The 17,457-nt window shown below is 50.7% G+C and overlaps 1 protein-coding gene across 1 annotated transcript in view; it reads left to right on the top strand.

Annotated features, from left to right (window-relative positions):
* The window catches only part of Coro2b (coronin 2B), a 109,038-nt gene extending 92,659 nt beyond the window's left edge, over window positions 1-16,379 (top strand). The window contains exons 4-12 of the mRNA XM_048423715.3: window positions 5,081-5,230; window positions 6,223-6,387; window positions 7,265-7,381; window positions 8,456-8,560; window positions 9,450-9,546; window positions 10,796-10,908; window positions 11,189-11,279; window positions 11,474-11,613; window positions 14,462-16,379. Coding sequence (XP_048279672.3) covers window positions 5,081-5,230; window positions 6,223-6,387; window positions 7,265-7,381; window positions 8,456-8,560; window positions 9,450-9,546; window positions 10,796-10,908; window positions 11,189-11,279; window positions 11,474-11,613; window positions 14,462-14,593 — 1,110 coding nt within the window. The 3' untranslated portion in view covers window positions 14,594-16,379. The remainder of the gene's footprint in view (window positions 1-5,080; window positions 5,231-6,222; window positions 6,388-7,264; window positions 7,382-8,455; window positions 8,561-9,449; window positions 9,547-10,795; window positions 10,909-11,188; window positions 11,280-11,473; window positions 11,614-14,461) is intronic.
* Window positions 16,380-17,457: the final 1,078 nt, after the last annotated feature.

Genomic DNA, 17,457 nt, shown 5'->3' with positions numbered 1-17,457 from the left:
AGGCATAGGTTGGTGTGGGCATTATGCCTTAGTTTTGACAATAAAATATAAAGGAAGGAACAGCAGATCATACCTATAATCCCAGCATTGATAAGTAGAAAGAGAACAGGGTTCAAGGTCATCCCCAGGAACATGGTGAGTTCAAGGGAAGCCTGGGCCATATGAGACCCTGTCTCAAAACACCAATTCAAAAAGAGAGAAAGAGAGAGAGAGAGAGAGAGAGAGAAGAAGAAGAAGAAGAAGAAGAAGAAGAAGAAGAAGAAGAAGAAGAAGAAGAAGAAGAAGAAGAAGAAGAAGAAGAAGAAAAAGAAGAAGAAGAAGAAGCATTGAAGAGATGGCCCAGTGACTAAGAACGCCTGCTGCTCTTGCACCCTGCACCCTTGTCAGGTGGCTCACAATTGCCTGTAGTTCCAGTTCCAGGGATCCAACACTCTCTTCTGCCTCAACATGCTCTGTATCCACAGACACATTTGTACAGATACAATCGCATATATATATATATATATATATATATATATATATATATATATATATATATATGGAGGAGGGCTAGAGAGATGGCTCAGCATTTAAGAGCACTGACTGTTCTTCCAAAGGTCCTGAGTTCAATTACTAGCAACCACATGGTGGATCACAGCCATCCTTAATGAGATCTGATACCCTCTTCTGACCTGTAGGCATATATGCAGGCAGAACATTGTATACATAATTAATAAATAAACAAGGCTTAAAAATAAAAGAAAAAAGAGTCACATCTAAAGTTTGATGTATAGAGAAGTTGTCTATAGGGGACTGGAGAGATGACTCAGGAGTTAGGAGCACCGGCTGTTCTTCCAGAGGTCCCAGGTTCAACTCTCAGCACCCACATAGCAGCTCACACCTGTCTGTAACTCCAGTTCCAGGGATTCTACACCCTCACACAGACATCTATGTAAGCAAACACACCAATGCACATAAAATAAAAATAAATTATAGAATAGTTGTCTAGGATCCTTAATTTTACATATGCATTACTTAAGTATGTATTGTAAACCCATGGTCATTGGCTTAGTTAAGGTTTTTCTTGCTGTAATAAAACACTGTTACCAAAAAAAAAAAATTGAGGGAGGAAAGAATTTATTTCTATTACTCTTCCACATCACAGTCCGTCATCCACGGCAGTCAGAACAGGAACTCAGGGCAGGAACCTGGAGGCAGGGACTGACTCAGATGCCATGGAGAAGTGCTGTTGTTCTTCAAGGCCTGCTGAGCCTGCCTTGAGCTCAGCACCCAAGACCATCAGCCCAGAGGTGGTGCCACCCACAGCGGGCCCTCTCACATCAAACATCAATCAAGAAAATGCACCATGGGCCAATCAGGTGGAAGCATTTTCTCAGCAGCAGTTTCCTCTTCCAAAATGAGTCTAGCTTGTGTCAAGCTGACATAAAATTAGCCATGCTCCTGGAAGCCACTCCACCACCTAAGCTAATGGATTAAATGTGACTGAGTGTGACTAGACCCTGGCTCTGGACTGGAAGGGGACTGTCGGGCACAGCTGGCTTGCTGGAGAAGCACTCTCCACACTTCTCTCCACCCCTTCCTTCCCCAAATCCTGTTTGGCAGACTCTTGTTTCCTGTTTTATTGAAGTAAGCTCTCAGCACACACAGTGTTCCTCCTGTGTCCCAGATACACTTTGTTTCCAGCAAATTCCATGCATTCTAAGGGACTAGAGTTCCCTTCTGGGTGTTTCAAGCCCACTGTATACAGCAGCTCCTCTTCAGCTTTTTAAAGTATCTGGCGCCGACTTTTTGCTGTGGGTCAAGCTGAGTGGTTCCTTCTCCCAGGCATTCACTCGGCAATGTCCGAGAAGTCTGGGAGATCAACTAACTCAGCTTAATGTGTAGAAGTGTGTGCACAGCTTCCCAGGCCTGTCTCCCCATACATGAGAAAGCTGGGCTCAGGAAGAGAACTGCCGGATAGCAAATAACAACTCCTCTCATTGGGGTATTGATTCTCCCTAGTCCCCCAAATCCTGCTTTGGATCCTACAGTTAACAATCACTGGCATCCACCTGTAGCTCTCTCTCTCTCTCTCTCTCTCTCTCTCTCTCTCTCTCTCTCTCTCTTTCTCTCTGAGGCTTAAATCCTTCCCAGGGGCTGGAGCTGGGGTCCCACCTCCCTTACATTTCCTGGGCACAGCCCAGCTGCCACGCTAACAAATCAGTTCACATGACTCTGAACCCACAAGCCACTGCAAGGCACCTGGCTCTCTTTATTTTCTAGACTAAGAGTCAGAACCTCTGAGGGGTTAATGGCTCATCCAGTGTCACCCAGCTAGTGAGCGGGTTTGGACCCTAGCCAGAGGCCATGGATCAACTTTCGGCCTCAATACACATGAACATACACAAAATAACGTGTGTGTATGTGTATGTGTGTGTGTGTGTGTGTTTGTGTATGAATTCACATTACACACACAAACACTTATGTATACACTGCCATATATATATGCCATATATGCTGATACATGTACATGTATATATGGTATGTCTGTGCATACAAAGACACTACCTGAAGTCACATGAAAAAAAATAAGTTGATAAATACATAGTATGAATATAGTATGAATAATAGTAGCCTTTGGGGACTAAAGAAAGTGTGTTGGGGGGGTGGTACATATGTCTAATCCAAGCATTAGTCTTCTCAACTCCAGAGTTACCTTTTTGTAATACATTTTGGGGATAAAAGGAATGTATGCCTTCCTGTCATCACCCTGACTCCACTGTCCGCATTATTTCTTAATTAGTCCCCATTCCAAAGTCTTTAACAGGCCTGTCAGAAGACAGTCGGTCATGATGCCAAGTTCCTCTTCAGTCACCTGCACACCGGCATGTGGTGGTGGGCACTGGGCTTTACAAAAAGCCACCAAGGGGTGCCCGTGGGGAACCGTGTTCTCAGAACTGAGGACGGTGGTCTCAAGTCCTCCCTGGAAAAGCTTGCTTTCTTACCAACTTGATAGATGAGTTATAGGGGCTTTAGGGGGAGGGGCCTTTGTTTCCATAGTCTGAAGAAGCTCAGAAACTTGACAAAGCAGTTCCCTTCAAGTGCCTCAATTCCAGCCTTGCTCCTAGGACTGGGGTCTGCCTGTGGTTCCCCTTAAGATGCTTTCTGTAATGGGATAGGCTTCAGGGTTATAATAACGGTCTGACTTGACATATTGGAATCACATATTAAGTTGTTCCACTAATGTTAGTCACTGTATTCTGTCTAGGAGATGTCACAGGGAATATCTGCATGCCTTCAGGTCTATTAGTTACTTTTCTGTCGCTCTGAGAAAGCACCACCACCAAGACAACTTAGAGAAGAGTTTATTTGGGCTTAGGATTCCAGAGGACCCAGAGTTTATTATTGTGAGGAGGCATGGCAGCGGTGGCAGGAAGCTGAGGGCTCATGTCCTTTACCACAAGCATGAAGCAGGGAGTCAACTGAAAGAAGAGTCTTTAGACACTCAAAACCCTCCTCTGATAACATATGTCCCCCAACAAGACCACACCTCCTAAACTTCCCTAAATGGCATCACCAACTGGAGATGGAGTGTTCCCAGAGCCTAAGGGGGACATTCTCACTCAAACCAACTGACTAGATCACAAAGTATCATAAGGGACTGGAAAAACAACTCAATGGTTAATTAAGTGTGCCTACTTCTCTTCCAGAGGATCCAAGTTTGGTTCCTAGTACCCATATCAGGTGCTGCAAGTTCAGCTCCAGGTGATCCAACGCCCTCTTTTGGCCTTTTTGAACACTGCACTCAAGTGCATGCTTACGCTGACACAGATACACATACACAGACACACATTCACAGACACAGAGAAAGAGAGGAAAGACAGACAGGTAGACAATTTAAAATAAATATTTTTTAAAATAAAATATTTATCCTCATACTGGGTGTGCCTTGTCCAACCTTAATACGTGGGAAGGTGCTTAGTCTTACTGCAACTTGATATGCCATGTTTTGTTGATACTCATGGGAGACCTGCCCTTTCCTAAACAGAAATGGATGAGGAGTAGATTGGGGATGGGAACAGAGGATGGTGTGGGGAAGGGACTGGGAGGAGAGGAGGAAAGGGAAACTGCAGCTGGGATATAAAAATAATAGCAAAAATTGAGAAGCATGCTTGGATGGAGCCACTGAAGTCCACTGGAGTGAGTATCAGCAACCAAGGTCTGTCTGTAGCTCAGTGCCCCTCTCTGGAACTGTGTGTGCTCTTCTCTGTAGCTCTCCACCTGGACCATTCTTGGCCCATCCTTCTCTCCACAGACCATCCTTTTCAGCGTCTTCACATCCACAAGACACAAACAGCAGCTCCATCATCCAGGCTAGGCCCGACCTCTAGACCGATACTCTGCCCTTGAGTCCATCATCTCCCAGCACAGGCCAGAGCCTCCCTCTGCCCAGATGTTCATTCAGGGTCAAGGACAGAGTAGGGGACCCACCATGAAGGAGACACAGAGATGCTGGGGCCTAAGAAGGAGAGGCGGATTTTCTTAGGAGGTTGCTGGGGTGGGGAGGAACAAAGGCAGATTTTTAACTTGGTATTTGCTGGAAAGCTGCTGTGACAGTCTGAGCTTGGCAGGAGGAGAACAGCATGCTGTCCAGGACTGGAGATGGGGCTCGATTGCTAGAGTATCTGCCTGGCATGCATGAAACCCTGAGTTCAATCCCCAGCAGCCCACAAAATAGATGTGGTAAAAGTAGGCATGGTAGCATGCTCCTGTAATCTCAGTACTCTGGAGGTAGTAGCAGGATCAGAAGTTTCAGGTCATTTTGAGCTACATAGTGAGACCAGCCTGAGCTACATTAGATCCAAAAAGAAAAAAATAAGTGAAGACAAGGTTTATTGTCTTCACTTTTATTGACCCTGAGGTCAAAGGTGAGGTCAACCAGGGATGCTCTTTGCTGTCTCTACTACTACGGACTCCCTCAAGGTCTCTGTCTACTGCTCTAAGCCAGCAGGTACTTCCCTCAGCCTGACCTAGGAACAGGGCCCTCTGTGGCACTCCCTGCCCCTGCTCATTCAACCAATGCCCAGTCTGTCTTCTGCAGGTGCGGATCTGGGAGATCCCTGAGGGCGGGCTGAAGCGGAACATGACTGAGGCTCTCTTGGACCTCCATGGACACAGCCGGCGTGTGGGGCTGGTTGAGTGGCACCCCACGACCAACAACATTCTCTTCAGCGCTGGCTATGACTACAAGGTGTGGGGCCCGGGTATGGGGCAGCCCAGCTAGAGCTGGCTCAGTGAGGAGGGATGTGGCAGAGCGGGCAGGGGGAGTGAATGATAGCCTAAGCTTGTTGACTGGTGTGATCCATTTGCTCAGTCATTCATCCAATCGCTTGTTCACTCTGCGTGAGACTGGGCATCTCCTGTGCACTTTTTTTTTTTTTTTCTGGGGAACCTGGGGCCTTGAGGCATCTTTCCTATCTTCTCTGGAGTTTTGTGGACTAGAAGAGAATGCCCATATCCTTTGCCTCGTAACTTCCTAACCAAGAGATGGCCACACATCCTGGTAGGAAAAGTAAGCAACCCAAGCTGCAGGGGTACAGGGGAAGTTGCAGCCCCAAACCCTATCATGCCCGCCATCTGGGCCCAGTCTTGGGATGTCTCTCTTTGTTTCTTGAAGAAACCAAGTCAAGACTGGTACTGGGACCTGTTGGGGAAGCTCAGTGGATATATGTTGGTTACTTTTCTGTCTGTTGTGACCAAATACCCAACAAGAAACAATCTCAGGAAGGCACTGTTTTGGCTCACAGTTGGAGGGTTTATTCTTCCATGATGGCAGGAGCATGAGGCGGCTGGTCACACTGCGCCTGTCAGGAAGCAGAGAGGAATGCTGGTGCTTAGCGCGCTTTCACCTTTTCATTTAACTGCAGCCCACAGAGTGGTATTGTCCACACGAGGTAGATCTTCCCACCCCAGTTAACCCAGTCCAAAAACGACCTCACAGATATGTCCAGAGCATTGTCTTGGCAATCTTTAGATCTTAGGGTGATGATCAATATGAACACTGGAGTATAGTTGAGATGCATCTGCCTCTCTATACAGAACCCTTGACAGTGTGCCTGCATCCCACCATAGCCCAGGCCTTGGGCGGGTAGCTCCTGCCAGGATCTGTTGGTGTGGATAGAGGACAGGCACCCAGGGCCACGGCAGCTGCTGACTTCACCTCCTGCATCTCTGCCTTCGCAGGTCCTCATCTGGAACCTGGACATAGGCGAGCCAGTGAAAATGATTGACTGCCACACAGACGTGATCCTCTGCATGTCCTTCAACACAGACGGCAGCCTGCTCACCACCACGTGCAAGGACAAGAAGCTTCGTGTGATTGAACCCCGCTCCGGTCGTGTGCTGCAGGTGGAGCATTTTGTTGACGGGGAGGGGGTGTTAAGAGGCTGTAAAGGAAAAGGGGGTTGTGCTGGGACCCCGTTTGTGCTCCTCCCCCACACCTGCTGCTCAGCCTGTTGGCTTTGGGCCATTCTCAGCTTGCAGGAATGCTGACTTGTTGTGGGCAGGAAGGAAGCAGAGGACCAGAAGACTCTTTCCTGCCATAGTGACATCTCCTCTAAGTGGGGTTCTTCAGCCTCCTGCAGTAGACCTTCAGTCCCTGAGTCCCAGGAGTTAACTAAGTCCCATCATGGGTAAAGAGGGAGGGGACTTTGAATTCACCACCCAGCCACCTGCACAAGATGATCCTGGGGCAAATGACACATGACTTCAGCTCCACAGATGGCCCCACACGGGGAGCCTGGTGGTGAGGTTAGTCCCCGAGTCTCAGATTAAGAGCTCTGAGTGCTATTTGGGAGTTACCGAGGATTAATTCTTGAGTTCTTACCACATGGCAACCATTCAGCTCTGGAGGATGGAAACTATGGATGGGCAGGACAGGGGATGGGGAGTGCTTGGTTAAGAAGAAGCGTTTGATAGGTTTGTGACTACCGAGCACAAAGCCCTGGCTTTAATCCCAGCACTGTCTGAAACTGTGTGTGTGTAGTACATGCCTGGGATCCCAGCACTTGAAGACAGAGGCAGGAAGAGAAGGAATGATTCTTTCCGGGAAACGTTGTGTGGATTAAAAGGTTAACCTAGTCTTCCCTATTTCCGCTGCTCTGGGTAATGCAGGGCCCTTGCTTCCTGTTTCCACGGGGTTCTTGGGGAACTGCCATTTCTTTCAACTCTGTACAGAACCCCATGTTGAGGGTCCTGGCTCACCTAAAGTCTCTGTCTCCACCAGGAGGCAAACTGCAAAAACCACAGAGTGAATCGGGTCGTGTTCCTGGGCAACATGAAGCGGCTCCTGACGACAGGGGTCTCCAGGTGGAACACGAGACAGATCGCCCTCTGGGACCAGGTCAGCCACAGGGATGCCAGCAGGAGGGCAAGGAGAGGCAGGCAGCCTAGATCTGAGCTTCTGGGACCTCTGATTTCCAGATGGGGCAAGAGCAGAGTGAGGTCTGTGGCCTGGGTACCCGGGGCCTCCATGCAGGTGGAGGAAAAACACACTAGAAAAGAAAAGGGCTGGAATGAGGCGTGTGTGGAGGAGGGGCCAAGAAGCGGTGCCTCCAGAGGTCTTACCATCAGCCCATCCTGTGCGGAGAGTGGTCAGGACAGGGCTGCCTCGGGTGGAGCTTAGATGGTATTCACAAATCCACCTGGACATGTGCATACATCTGGGGCCCCCAGGGTCCCCAAGCCACTGAGTCATTTTTACAAACCAACAGGAGCTCGGCTCAGCTGCACTACTCCTGCTCCATGCCCATTGGCATGTATCTATGACCCTCCAGCAGGCCTGGCTGGTCTCCTGGGGTTTGTAGGGTCCACCCTTCTGCAGTCTTCTTCCCTGTCCTCTCTCACCTACCTCCCCTCCCCCCACCAGAGCAGTCTAATGGGCCCGCCACCAGGCCTGGAGGTCAGCAGTGATGGCCAGAGTGAATGCCAAACCCCTTGTGCGGCTTGAGGACAGGCCCATTTTCTGTTCTCAGCGAGCACAGACGACAGAAAGCCTTTCCTCAGGTCCATCCAGTTTCATGCTGGCTGTGTTCTGAGGAGAGCTGGCCATGGGCCAGACAGGTAGACCTGGAAGTGGGCTAGAAGGCCACGAGGTGAGAAGCAGGAGTGGCCGTCTGGGTCTGGGTTAAAGGAGGCACTTCCTCGGAAAGCCAGGTCCCTGCTGGCACCGACAGCCTCTGCTGGCATCACCAGCAAGGATCAGACAGAGACCTCAGGAGATGGATCCAGGGACCAGAAAGTCTTCCAGACCATGCCTGACCCACCTGCAAGATGCTTGCAGCCTTTCTTCCAACCCACGTCATTCCAGCATCCTGGGGAGTCTTCAGAAAAGGGGCAATAGCTCTGGTGGCTGTGCTGGGCAGTGGGAGGGGGCGTGCTCTCCTAAATGCAGACTGACCCACAGCCCTCCCTACAGGAGGATCTGTCCATGCCAATGATCGAGGAAGAAATTGATGGACTCTCAGGCCTCCTGTTCCCGTTCTATGACGCGGACACCCACATGCTCTACCTGGCTGGAAAGGTAGTGGGGTGAGGGAAGACGGTCAGTTAGTGGGAGACTCCAGTCCCCGTTAGATCTTCATTCTTGCCTTGCCCCTCGGAAAACCAACCTAATCTTTGTGGCTACCCACGAGAGCCCAGCCCCTGGCTGTCACCACTTCCAGCTACACCCCTCTTGTTCAGCGTCAGTCACTGAGAACTCCTTACAGGACAAGCTGGGGCAGAGGAATAAAGATCTAACCCTGACATGTAGACAGTGATGAATGGCAGAAGAGGAAACACCATCAAGAGATCTTTGAATATGGACTCTTGAGAAAGGCTCTGCATACATGATAAAAACCAACCACATCACATATATCACTCCACACACCACACTGCACATATAGTGTCCATACCACAAACATTCCATACAGACTGACTGCACTATACATACATACCACAATATATGCTACACAGCACGTCACACAGACTATACATACATACATGTCAGACTATACTACATACCACGATGCATACAAATCATATACCACACCATACATATACACATACCATACCATACATACTTGGCGTATCACAGACATGCCACACATCACACCATATACATCATAGTATATACACACTGTACAAACATACCACGCTACACACAGGTCACACACAAACACACTGCACACATATCATCCAGATCTCATACAACCATACAGACGCACACTGTGAGCACACATACACACATATCACACGTACACCATCCCATCTCCACCCTTGCCTCCACTAGAGCTACCAAGGTCTAAACTACAGGTCTCCTTGGTCTCCTGGCCACTTCTGAGGCCCAAGAGCAGCTCTCTTCTACAGCCCCAGGGGCTGGGTTTGCTGGACCCTGCCCTCCATCCTCACTGCCTTTCTGCTACCTTCAGGGGGATGGCAACATTCGGTACTATGAGATCAGCACGGAGAAGCCCTACCTGAGCTACCTCATGGAGTTCCGCTCCCCAGCCCCACAGAAAGGCCTAGGTAAGGACCCGGAGATCCCTAGGATCTCAGCATTCTGCAGACGAGATGGTGTTGGCATGTGCCTCATTCCCCTTGACACAGTAGTCAGACTCCAAAGCCACACTCAATGGGCAGGTGGGAATGGGGCCCACAGGTGCTATTTCAGCCAACAGCTGCCCCTAGAACCAGGCCCATCACTCATGGCACTACTTGGCCATCTCGGTCCAGCAGCAGCCTGCAGGGCATGGCCGCTGTGTCATCTTCCCCAGCTATATGTAGATGGAGAGACTCACTCCAGAGTGGGTCTTACATGGTTCAGGGTTGATTAGTGGCTCTGAAGCCAGGACTCCAGCCCCAAGCTACAGCTCTGGTCTGGCCCAGCAGAGCAGACAGAAGGCCCACCATTATGCTAAGATTCCAGCTCCCAAAGAGGGAAACAGAAGATTGTGAGTTCAAGGTCAGATCGGGGGCTGTGAAATGAGACCCTGTCACAGCGAAGAAAAAGAGAGGAGGAGAGCTAGGTGGAAGGGAGGGCATTCTAGAATTCTGTTTGGAAGAGCAGTGTCCATTCCAGTGGGAAACACCAAGAGCCCTCACTCTCACTCCCATTATGAGAGAGACACAAGTACCTGCCTGCACTTGGCATGCTGCCAGGCAGGTGTCTGTGCTTCATTCTCCAGTGACTTGACCACACAGGGCCATTTCTGCTCAAACAACCAAAAGTTCAGAGTTAGTGATTCCCCTGAGGACTTCTGTGTGGAAAAAGACAGTCCCGGTTCCAACTCAGTTTGTGGAACCACAGGCTGAGCTCTTGGTACCCTGCCTCCTTGGAGAAGCCGTTCTACTAGGGACATCATGGCTAGTGAAACACAGACAAGACACACACGTACTGTTGGTTCTAGAAGATAAACAACGGAAGTCCTCTCTTGGGCTGTATTGAAGCCTCTGAATGAGTGGGGGATGGGCTTTGCCCTCCATTTTCTTCTCTACAGACTGAGACTCAGAGCTTAGGGAAGGACAGTTCATCCCAGAAGGTGCTGGGCCCTGCAAGCCTTGCTATAACTTTACATGTTGCATTTGAGGCCAGCCTGAAATACGTGGCCTTGCCTCTGCCCTCCCCCCTCAAGGAAGTGACCATCTCGAGTCAGAGACTGACTCAAGACATCGTGGTCACCCTCGGTCCTCTGGATAAATTTTTGCCCCAAATAAGAACAGCAGGCAGTGAGCGGGGACAGAGAGATTTCCCATAAAGCCGTGCCTCTCTTCGTAGGTGTCATGCCCAAGCATGGGTTGGATGTGTCCGCCTGTGAAGTGTTCCGCTTCTACAAGCTGGTGACACTCAAGGGCCTGATTGAGCCTATCTCCATGATTGTGCCCCGGAGGGTGAGTGGGGCTGGGCTGCAAAGGGCCCCTGCTGAACCGTACAAACCAGAAGCCAAGAAAGAGCCAGATAAAAGGTGTCACGGACTAGAATATTCAGGCTCCACCTGGGGCAGAGGGTGGAGGACACTCTCGGGTGGGGATGATTGATTTGCATGAAAGGGGACAGTTCTAGAAGGAAGGCGTGGGGTGGGCAATGACAATGCAGGAATGTGCCTGGCTGAATGGCCAAGGCTGGCTCAGCAGTCCCCAGAGATCCTTCTCTTCTCCCTCCTTCATGCAGTCAGATTCCTACCAAGAAGACATTTATCCCATGACACCAGGCACGGAGCCGGCTCTAACCCCAGATGAATGGCTGGGAGGCATCAACCGAGGTACCTCAGCAGGCAGGCGCCACAGAAGGGCCCAAGAGGCTGCAGGCTCTGCCTCTCCCTAGTTCACCCTGCTTCCTCTGCATGATCCCCTGTCCAGATGTCGCTTCCCTCCCACAGCCAGCTCAGTGCCATGAGCCCCCCCCCCACTCTATGGTCCTCCCTGTTAGGTGACATTGTCTCCTTTGCCTCTCTAGATCCTGTGCTGATGTCTTTGAAGGAAGGCTACAAGAAGTCTTCAAAAGTGGTGTTTAAAGCCCCCATCCGAGAAAAGAAGACCGTTGTCGTGAACGGCATAGATCTATTAGAAAATGTCCCACCCAGGACAGAGAATGAGGTAAGGTGCAGGGTTTCTCCCACGGCTCGGGAAGAGCCAGACCTTTGTGTAGCTACTATGAGCTTTGGGCTTAGAAGCCAGCTCTATTCTGGGACATTTTTCTTTCAGTGACATTCTGGAAGTAGCATGTGGTTGGCTTCCTTTGCCTCTGACCTCAATGACTAGAGAGAGGCTGGGAAGTCAGAAGGATCTGCCCTCTCCAACCTCAGATTCATTGACACAGGGGCTGAGCATCTCCTCATGAATCCATCACAGAGCATTACTGTCAGGTGTTGCCACGGGGATTATAAATTACCAACGAACAGGATCCAGCCAGGCTTCATCATCAGAGCCCACTAGCCTTCCTGTTTGGTGATCTGTCACGTTCCCTGCCCCAGTGGAAGAGGCTGAATGTCTTTGAAAGGCTTTTTGTACCGCCTAGAAGGGGTGCAAGCCCATTGCGGGAGAGCTAGAGCGGAGCCATTCTTGACCATGCCCTCTGAAGTTATCTCCATTCAGTTTGTACCGCCAGGCCCACATGCCAACACAGCTCAGTCAGCTCAGCTGGCGGCTACAGATTGCCTACTCTGTGCCAGGCCCTTGGCCTGATGCAGCTGGAAGAGTGATTGGCTGAATGAGCCCATCTGTGTGTGGATACTGGCTCTGCCATTTCCTGGCTGGGACAGAGTTTCCTGACTTTTCCAACTGCTGTGACATTTAAGAGACAGGGCATGAATACCCAGTAGTCTTCGCAGCTCATGCTAAGTGCTCAAAGAGGCCAGCTGTGCTAGCTCTGTATTGCTGTGTGATAATCTCCCCCAGAGCATATTAACGTCACCCCATGTATTAACTGCTTATCTCATTGTTGTGAACAAAATACCTGAAGGAGCCAGCAGAGAGGGTTTTTTTGGGCTTTCAGTTCGAGGGGATACAGTCTGTTATGGTCGGGAAGTCATGGCAGCATTAGTAGGAGACATCTGGTCACTTCACCTCCACAGTCAGGAAGCAGAGAGTGAACAGGAAGTTCGGCAGTTATAAAACTTCTACTGTCACCCTAGTGACCTACTTCATCTGGGGAGGCAATGCCTCCTAAAGGCTCCACAACTTCCCCTAAATAGCACCACCCGTTGGAAACCAAGTATGAAACACACGAGCCTCTGCGGTGCATTCAACACTCACTCAAAGCGCAGTACCTTTGTTCATTGCATCTATGGGTGCCTGTGGGTCAAGTCTCTCATGAAGCTGCAGTTAAGCCAGCTAGGGCTGCAATAACATCTCAGGGCCTAGGTAAGGAAGGACCCGCTTGGATACTCATTCACATGGCTGCTGTCACACTGAGGGCCTCGGTCCTCACTGTCCATGCCATACGGATTTCACATGCTAGCTTTCACCTTGGCAGCCAGCTTCCAATAGAGCAAGAGAGGAGCCCAAGATGGAGCCAAAGTAGTTCTGTAATCTAATCTGGGGAAGACACATCGTTGTTCCTGTCATACCAGATTTGCTTAACACAAGCTGTTAGGTCCAGTTCAATCTCAAAGGGGGAGAATAACACAATGCCATCTTAGACTAGACTGCTGGTCCACAAATGTAGGCTCTCCCATCATTAATAAAAATCAGACTGCATTCGACCTCAGGGATCACCTTAAAAGAGAACTTCACAGGCAAATTGATCACTGGCATGAAATGTGTGTATGTGGGCTGGGGATACGGCTCAGTGGGTAAAATGCTTGTCTAGCATGCTCAAGGACCTGGGTTCGATACCCAGTACCATATAAACTGGGCATGGTGATAGACACCTGTAATCCCAGCCCTTTTGAGATAGAATAGCCTGAGCTAGAGACCTGGGAGAGGGAGGGAGAGAGGAAGAGAAAGAGATGTGGGATTGTGTAGACGTAGAATATTTCTAGAATGGATGAAATCATGTGATAAACAGGATTCTTTTCAAAATAGCCAGGAAGAGGGCAGCACAGGGTATTGGTGGAAGAATCGGAGTGGGGTGAATGCAGGCACGATAGAGTTTCTGGGACTGTTTCCTAGTTTTGTTTATATTTAATATTCAGTCTTTAACACATTTAAAAAGTACTCTGCCTTTTGAATGTAGAAATCTGGGTTGTTGAGATTGCCCAGGTGAGCAACAGCAAGGGTTGGACCTCTGTCTCAGTCCTGCGGGTGGAGAGGAAGGGCTGGAGGGGATTAAGTGGAGTGACGTCCAGCTACAGATATGTCCATCTGGATGGACCTGAGGACGGGAACATTCGCAGGTTCTCTGTCTTGAAGAACAAAACAAACAAAAAAAGTCATTAGGAGCTGGGCAGGGTGGTGTACACCTCTCTCTGTACCCTGCACTCACACTCAGGAGACAGAAGCAGATGACATTCAAGCCATCCTCTACCTCATAGCAAGTTCCGAGGTAGCCACCTTGAACTACAAGAAAGAAGAAAATGAAGGCGAGAAGGGAGGGAGGGAAAAGAGAGAAGAAAGAAAAGAAGTAGAGGCAGGAGCATCAGGGGTTCAAAGCCAGCCTCAGTTATATGACAGAGTGGGCTACACAGTGAGACCCTGTCTCAAACAAAGGCTGTAGGCTCAGACCTCAAAAGGGGAAAGTTTGGGATGCTAGGAACTGGCCTCTCTCGAGCAGGTCTGCTTGGCCAGCAGGCTTTCTATTCTCTCTTCAGGGGTAGCTAGGAGCCCTGGAGGGATGAGCCTGGAGAATAATTGCTGGGAGCACCGGGTTGGCCATCTCAGGGTGGCTGGAGGATGGGAAGGTGAAGAGCCAGGGCAGGCCTGGGTGGGGTGGGATGTCTGGGAGCCCTGCTCCTCCAGAATCCTCCTCACCAGCTTTCTCCCTGCACCCCTTGCTCCACCCCAGCTCCTCAGGATGTTCTTCAGGCAGCAGGATGAGATCCGGAGGCTGAAGGAGGAGCTGACACAGAAGGACATACGGCTCCGTCAGCTCCAGCTGGAACTGAAAAACCTGCGCAACAACCCCAAGAACTGTTAGCCCCTCCGTGGGCTGTTTTCCAAGCCAATCTCTCCGTTGTTTCTACTGGTCCCGAAACTGCCCCTTACCTATTGAGCCCAGAGACAGGGCCTGAACTGGAGCTGGGGCGGGGACCAGCCGGTAGATCCCATCTACCACCTCAAGAACTGGAAGCTGACCTTTGACCTCCTGACTTCATGCTAATACCAGTCCCCCTGCCTCTCCTGGAGAGCCCACCCCTGACTGGCAGCCCCTTTCCCTGCAACCCTATGAGCCAGGCTTCCCTCTTGGCTCCCTGCAGGATGCCCTCCAAGGGATAGAGAGAGCAGATTACAACCTGATTTAGAACTTGAATCTGTCCCCTGCAGAGGGGCTCCCAGGACCTGTCTACACAGGGATTAGTAGCTCCTGGTCCCAGCGTCACTTCTGAAGCACAGTGAGGTCTGGATTGAGGGTGGAGTGCTCTGCCCGCCTCCTGCCTCATTCTGTGCCCAGCTGCCCTGCAAGCCCAGTTCATCTCACCGAGTGGCGAGCACCTGGCAGCCTGCCCTTTTCTTTCTGAACTCTCCCCCACCCGCTTGTCTTCAGGGAACGAAGAGGACACTCTTCAAGGCCATAATGACCCCTTGCCTTCCCCGTGGTTCTCTTCAAAGCCCTTACACCCCTTTCCCATTGAATTTGTGATCCAGGCAGGGTAGGGATTAGTGGCCCCATTTGTCAAATGACAGAACTGAGGGTTGCAATCAGGTTTCAACTTATGAAATCATCCAAAGGGGCAGCAGCAGACAAAGTACCTTTGGCATCCAGACCCTCTGGCCAGGGCCTTTCCCAGTGTATTGAGACGCCAATCCCTTTGTGGACTTCCCCAGAACGAGGCCTGGAAGCCACTTCTATCTACTGTCTGCCCAACACCAGTAGTGCCAACATGCCATACTGCCCGGTTGAGGCCCCTCACACTCAGTGCCCCTGGGTTCTCCTGACATGTACTCTTTGCCCTCATTTCCCCCCAGGGGGCTCCATCTGAGATGAGGCCTCTTCCTGGAAGCCGAGGCTGAGAAGGGTAGAGCTTGGCCCTAGGGCAGGCAGAGCAAGGGTCTGGTAGCTTCCAGGGATGCTCTGCCTGTGTCTCCTGCTGCCTTCCCTTCCCACTTCCAGCCCCGCTGTCTCAGCCACTTTCAGCCTTACACATGCAGGATGACCACAGCCACTCCATCCACACAGCACTTTGAAGTCTCCCAGATTTTTGGCACATAGATCTCACTGACTCTCGCATCTGCCCTACTTTACAGTGACGGAAACAGGGACGTGGCCCCCGGGTGCACAGCTCTGAGATGCTATATCTCCTTTGGTCTGCTACAGGAGGCTTGCTTTACCCTCTCTTCCCATTCCCCGCCTACCACACGGAACTCAAATGCACTAATGTCATGGCAGCCGCCGCCATCTGGGCAGAGGAGATGTGGGTATCTCAGTCATTGCCTGGGATCTGCTACACACAGGACACTCCTTGCCTACCCTTCCTGTGGCCACCCTGCAAAACTTCCCAACCACAGAGGCCCTGTTGGGGAGCTGGGAAATGAGATTCCCCAGTCTTGGGGCCTCTCCTCTTCAACCAATGATGTTTCCTGCTCCCAGCCTGCTGAAGTAGCTTCTCCTCCTGCACCACCACAGCCAGACTTCCCGCTCTCATTGCCTCCTCCACACTTCGGGAACTTTCTTTCTTTCCATCGACCTTTGTGGTCTTCTGTGATTATTTATGCTGCCTCCCAAGGATAGAATTGAAATAAAATGTTTTCACTTATTAAGCTAAGGCATGGCCATGTCATTTAGCCCCAGGAGATCTTACTTTGGTCACCACATTGGTTAGCCGCACACTCACGGCTCCTGCATCTTTCTGAAATGATAGCTACCTGTACAGCTCTCCCCTGATGTCATGTACAGCTCTCCCTCCACATCTGTACATCTCTCCCTCACATCTGTACAGCTCTCCCCACATCTGTACAGCTCTCCCCCAACATCTGTACAGCTCTCCTGCCACATCTGTAAAACTCTCCCGCCACATCTGTACAGCTCTCACTCCACGTCTGTACAGCTCTCCCTCCACATCTGTACAGCTCACCCCACATCTGTACAGCTCTACCCCACATCTGTAAAACTCTCCTCCCACATCTGTACAGGTCTCTCCCCACATCTGTACATCTCTCCCCCACATCTGTAAAACTCTCCCCCCACATATGTACAGGTCTCTCCTCACATCTGTACAGCTCTCCCCCACATCCTGTACAGCTCTTCCGCCACATCTGTACAGCTCTCCCCCGCATCTGTACAGCTCTCCCCAACATCTGTACAGCTCTCCTGCCACATCTGTACAACTCTCCCACCACATCTGTACAACTCTCCCGCCACATCTGTACAGCTCTCCCGCCACATCTGTACAGCTCTCACTCCACGTCTGTACAGCTCTCCCTCCACATCTGTACAGCTCTCCCACATCTGTACAGGTCTCTCCCCACATCTGTACAGCTCTCCCCCACATCTGTAAAACTCTCCCCCCACATCTGTACAGGTCTCTCCCCACATCTGTACAGCTCTCCCCCACATCCTGTACAGCTCTCCCGCCACATCTGTACAGCTCTCCCGCCACATCTGTACAGCTCTCCCTCCACATCTGTACAGCTCTCCCTTCACGTCTGTACAGCTCTCCCCCACATCTGTACAGCTCCCCCTCCACGTCTGTACAGCTCTCCCTCCACATCTGTACAGCTCTCCCCCCACATCTGTACAGCTCTCCCCCACATCTGTACAGCTCTCCCGCCACATCTGTACAGTTCTCCTGCCACGTCCTGTACAGGTATTCCACCACATTCTGTTCATCTGGCATGTTTGTT

This window comes from Myodes glareolus, chromosome 4, assembly GCF_982192425.1.
Source record: "Myodes glareolus chromosome 4, mMyoGla1.1, whole genome shotgun sequence".
NCBI classification, from domain to species: domain Eukaryota; kingdom Metazoa; phylum Chordata; class Mammalia; order Rodentia; family Cricetidae; genus Myodes; species Myodes glareolus.
Note: the sequence above shows the minus strand (reverse complement) of the source record. Positions and strands in the feature narration are given on the sequence as shown.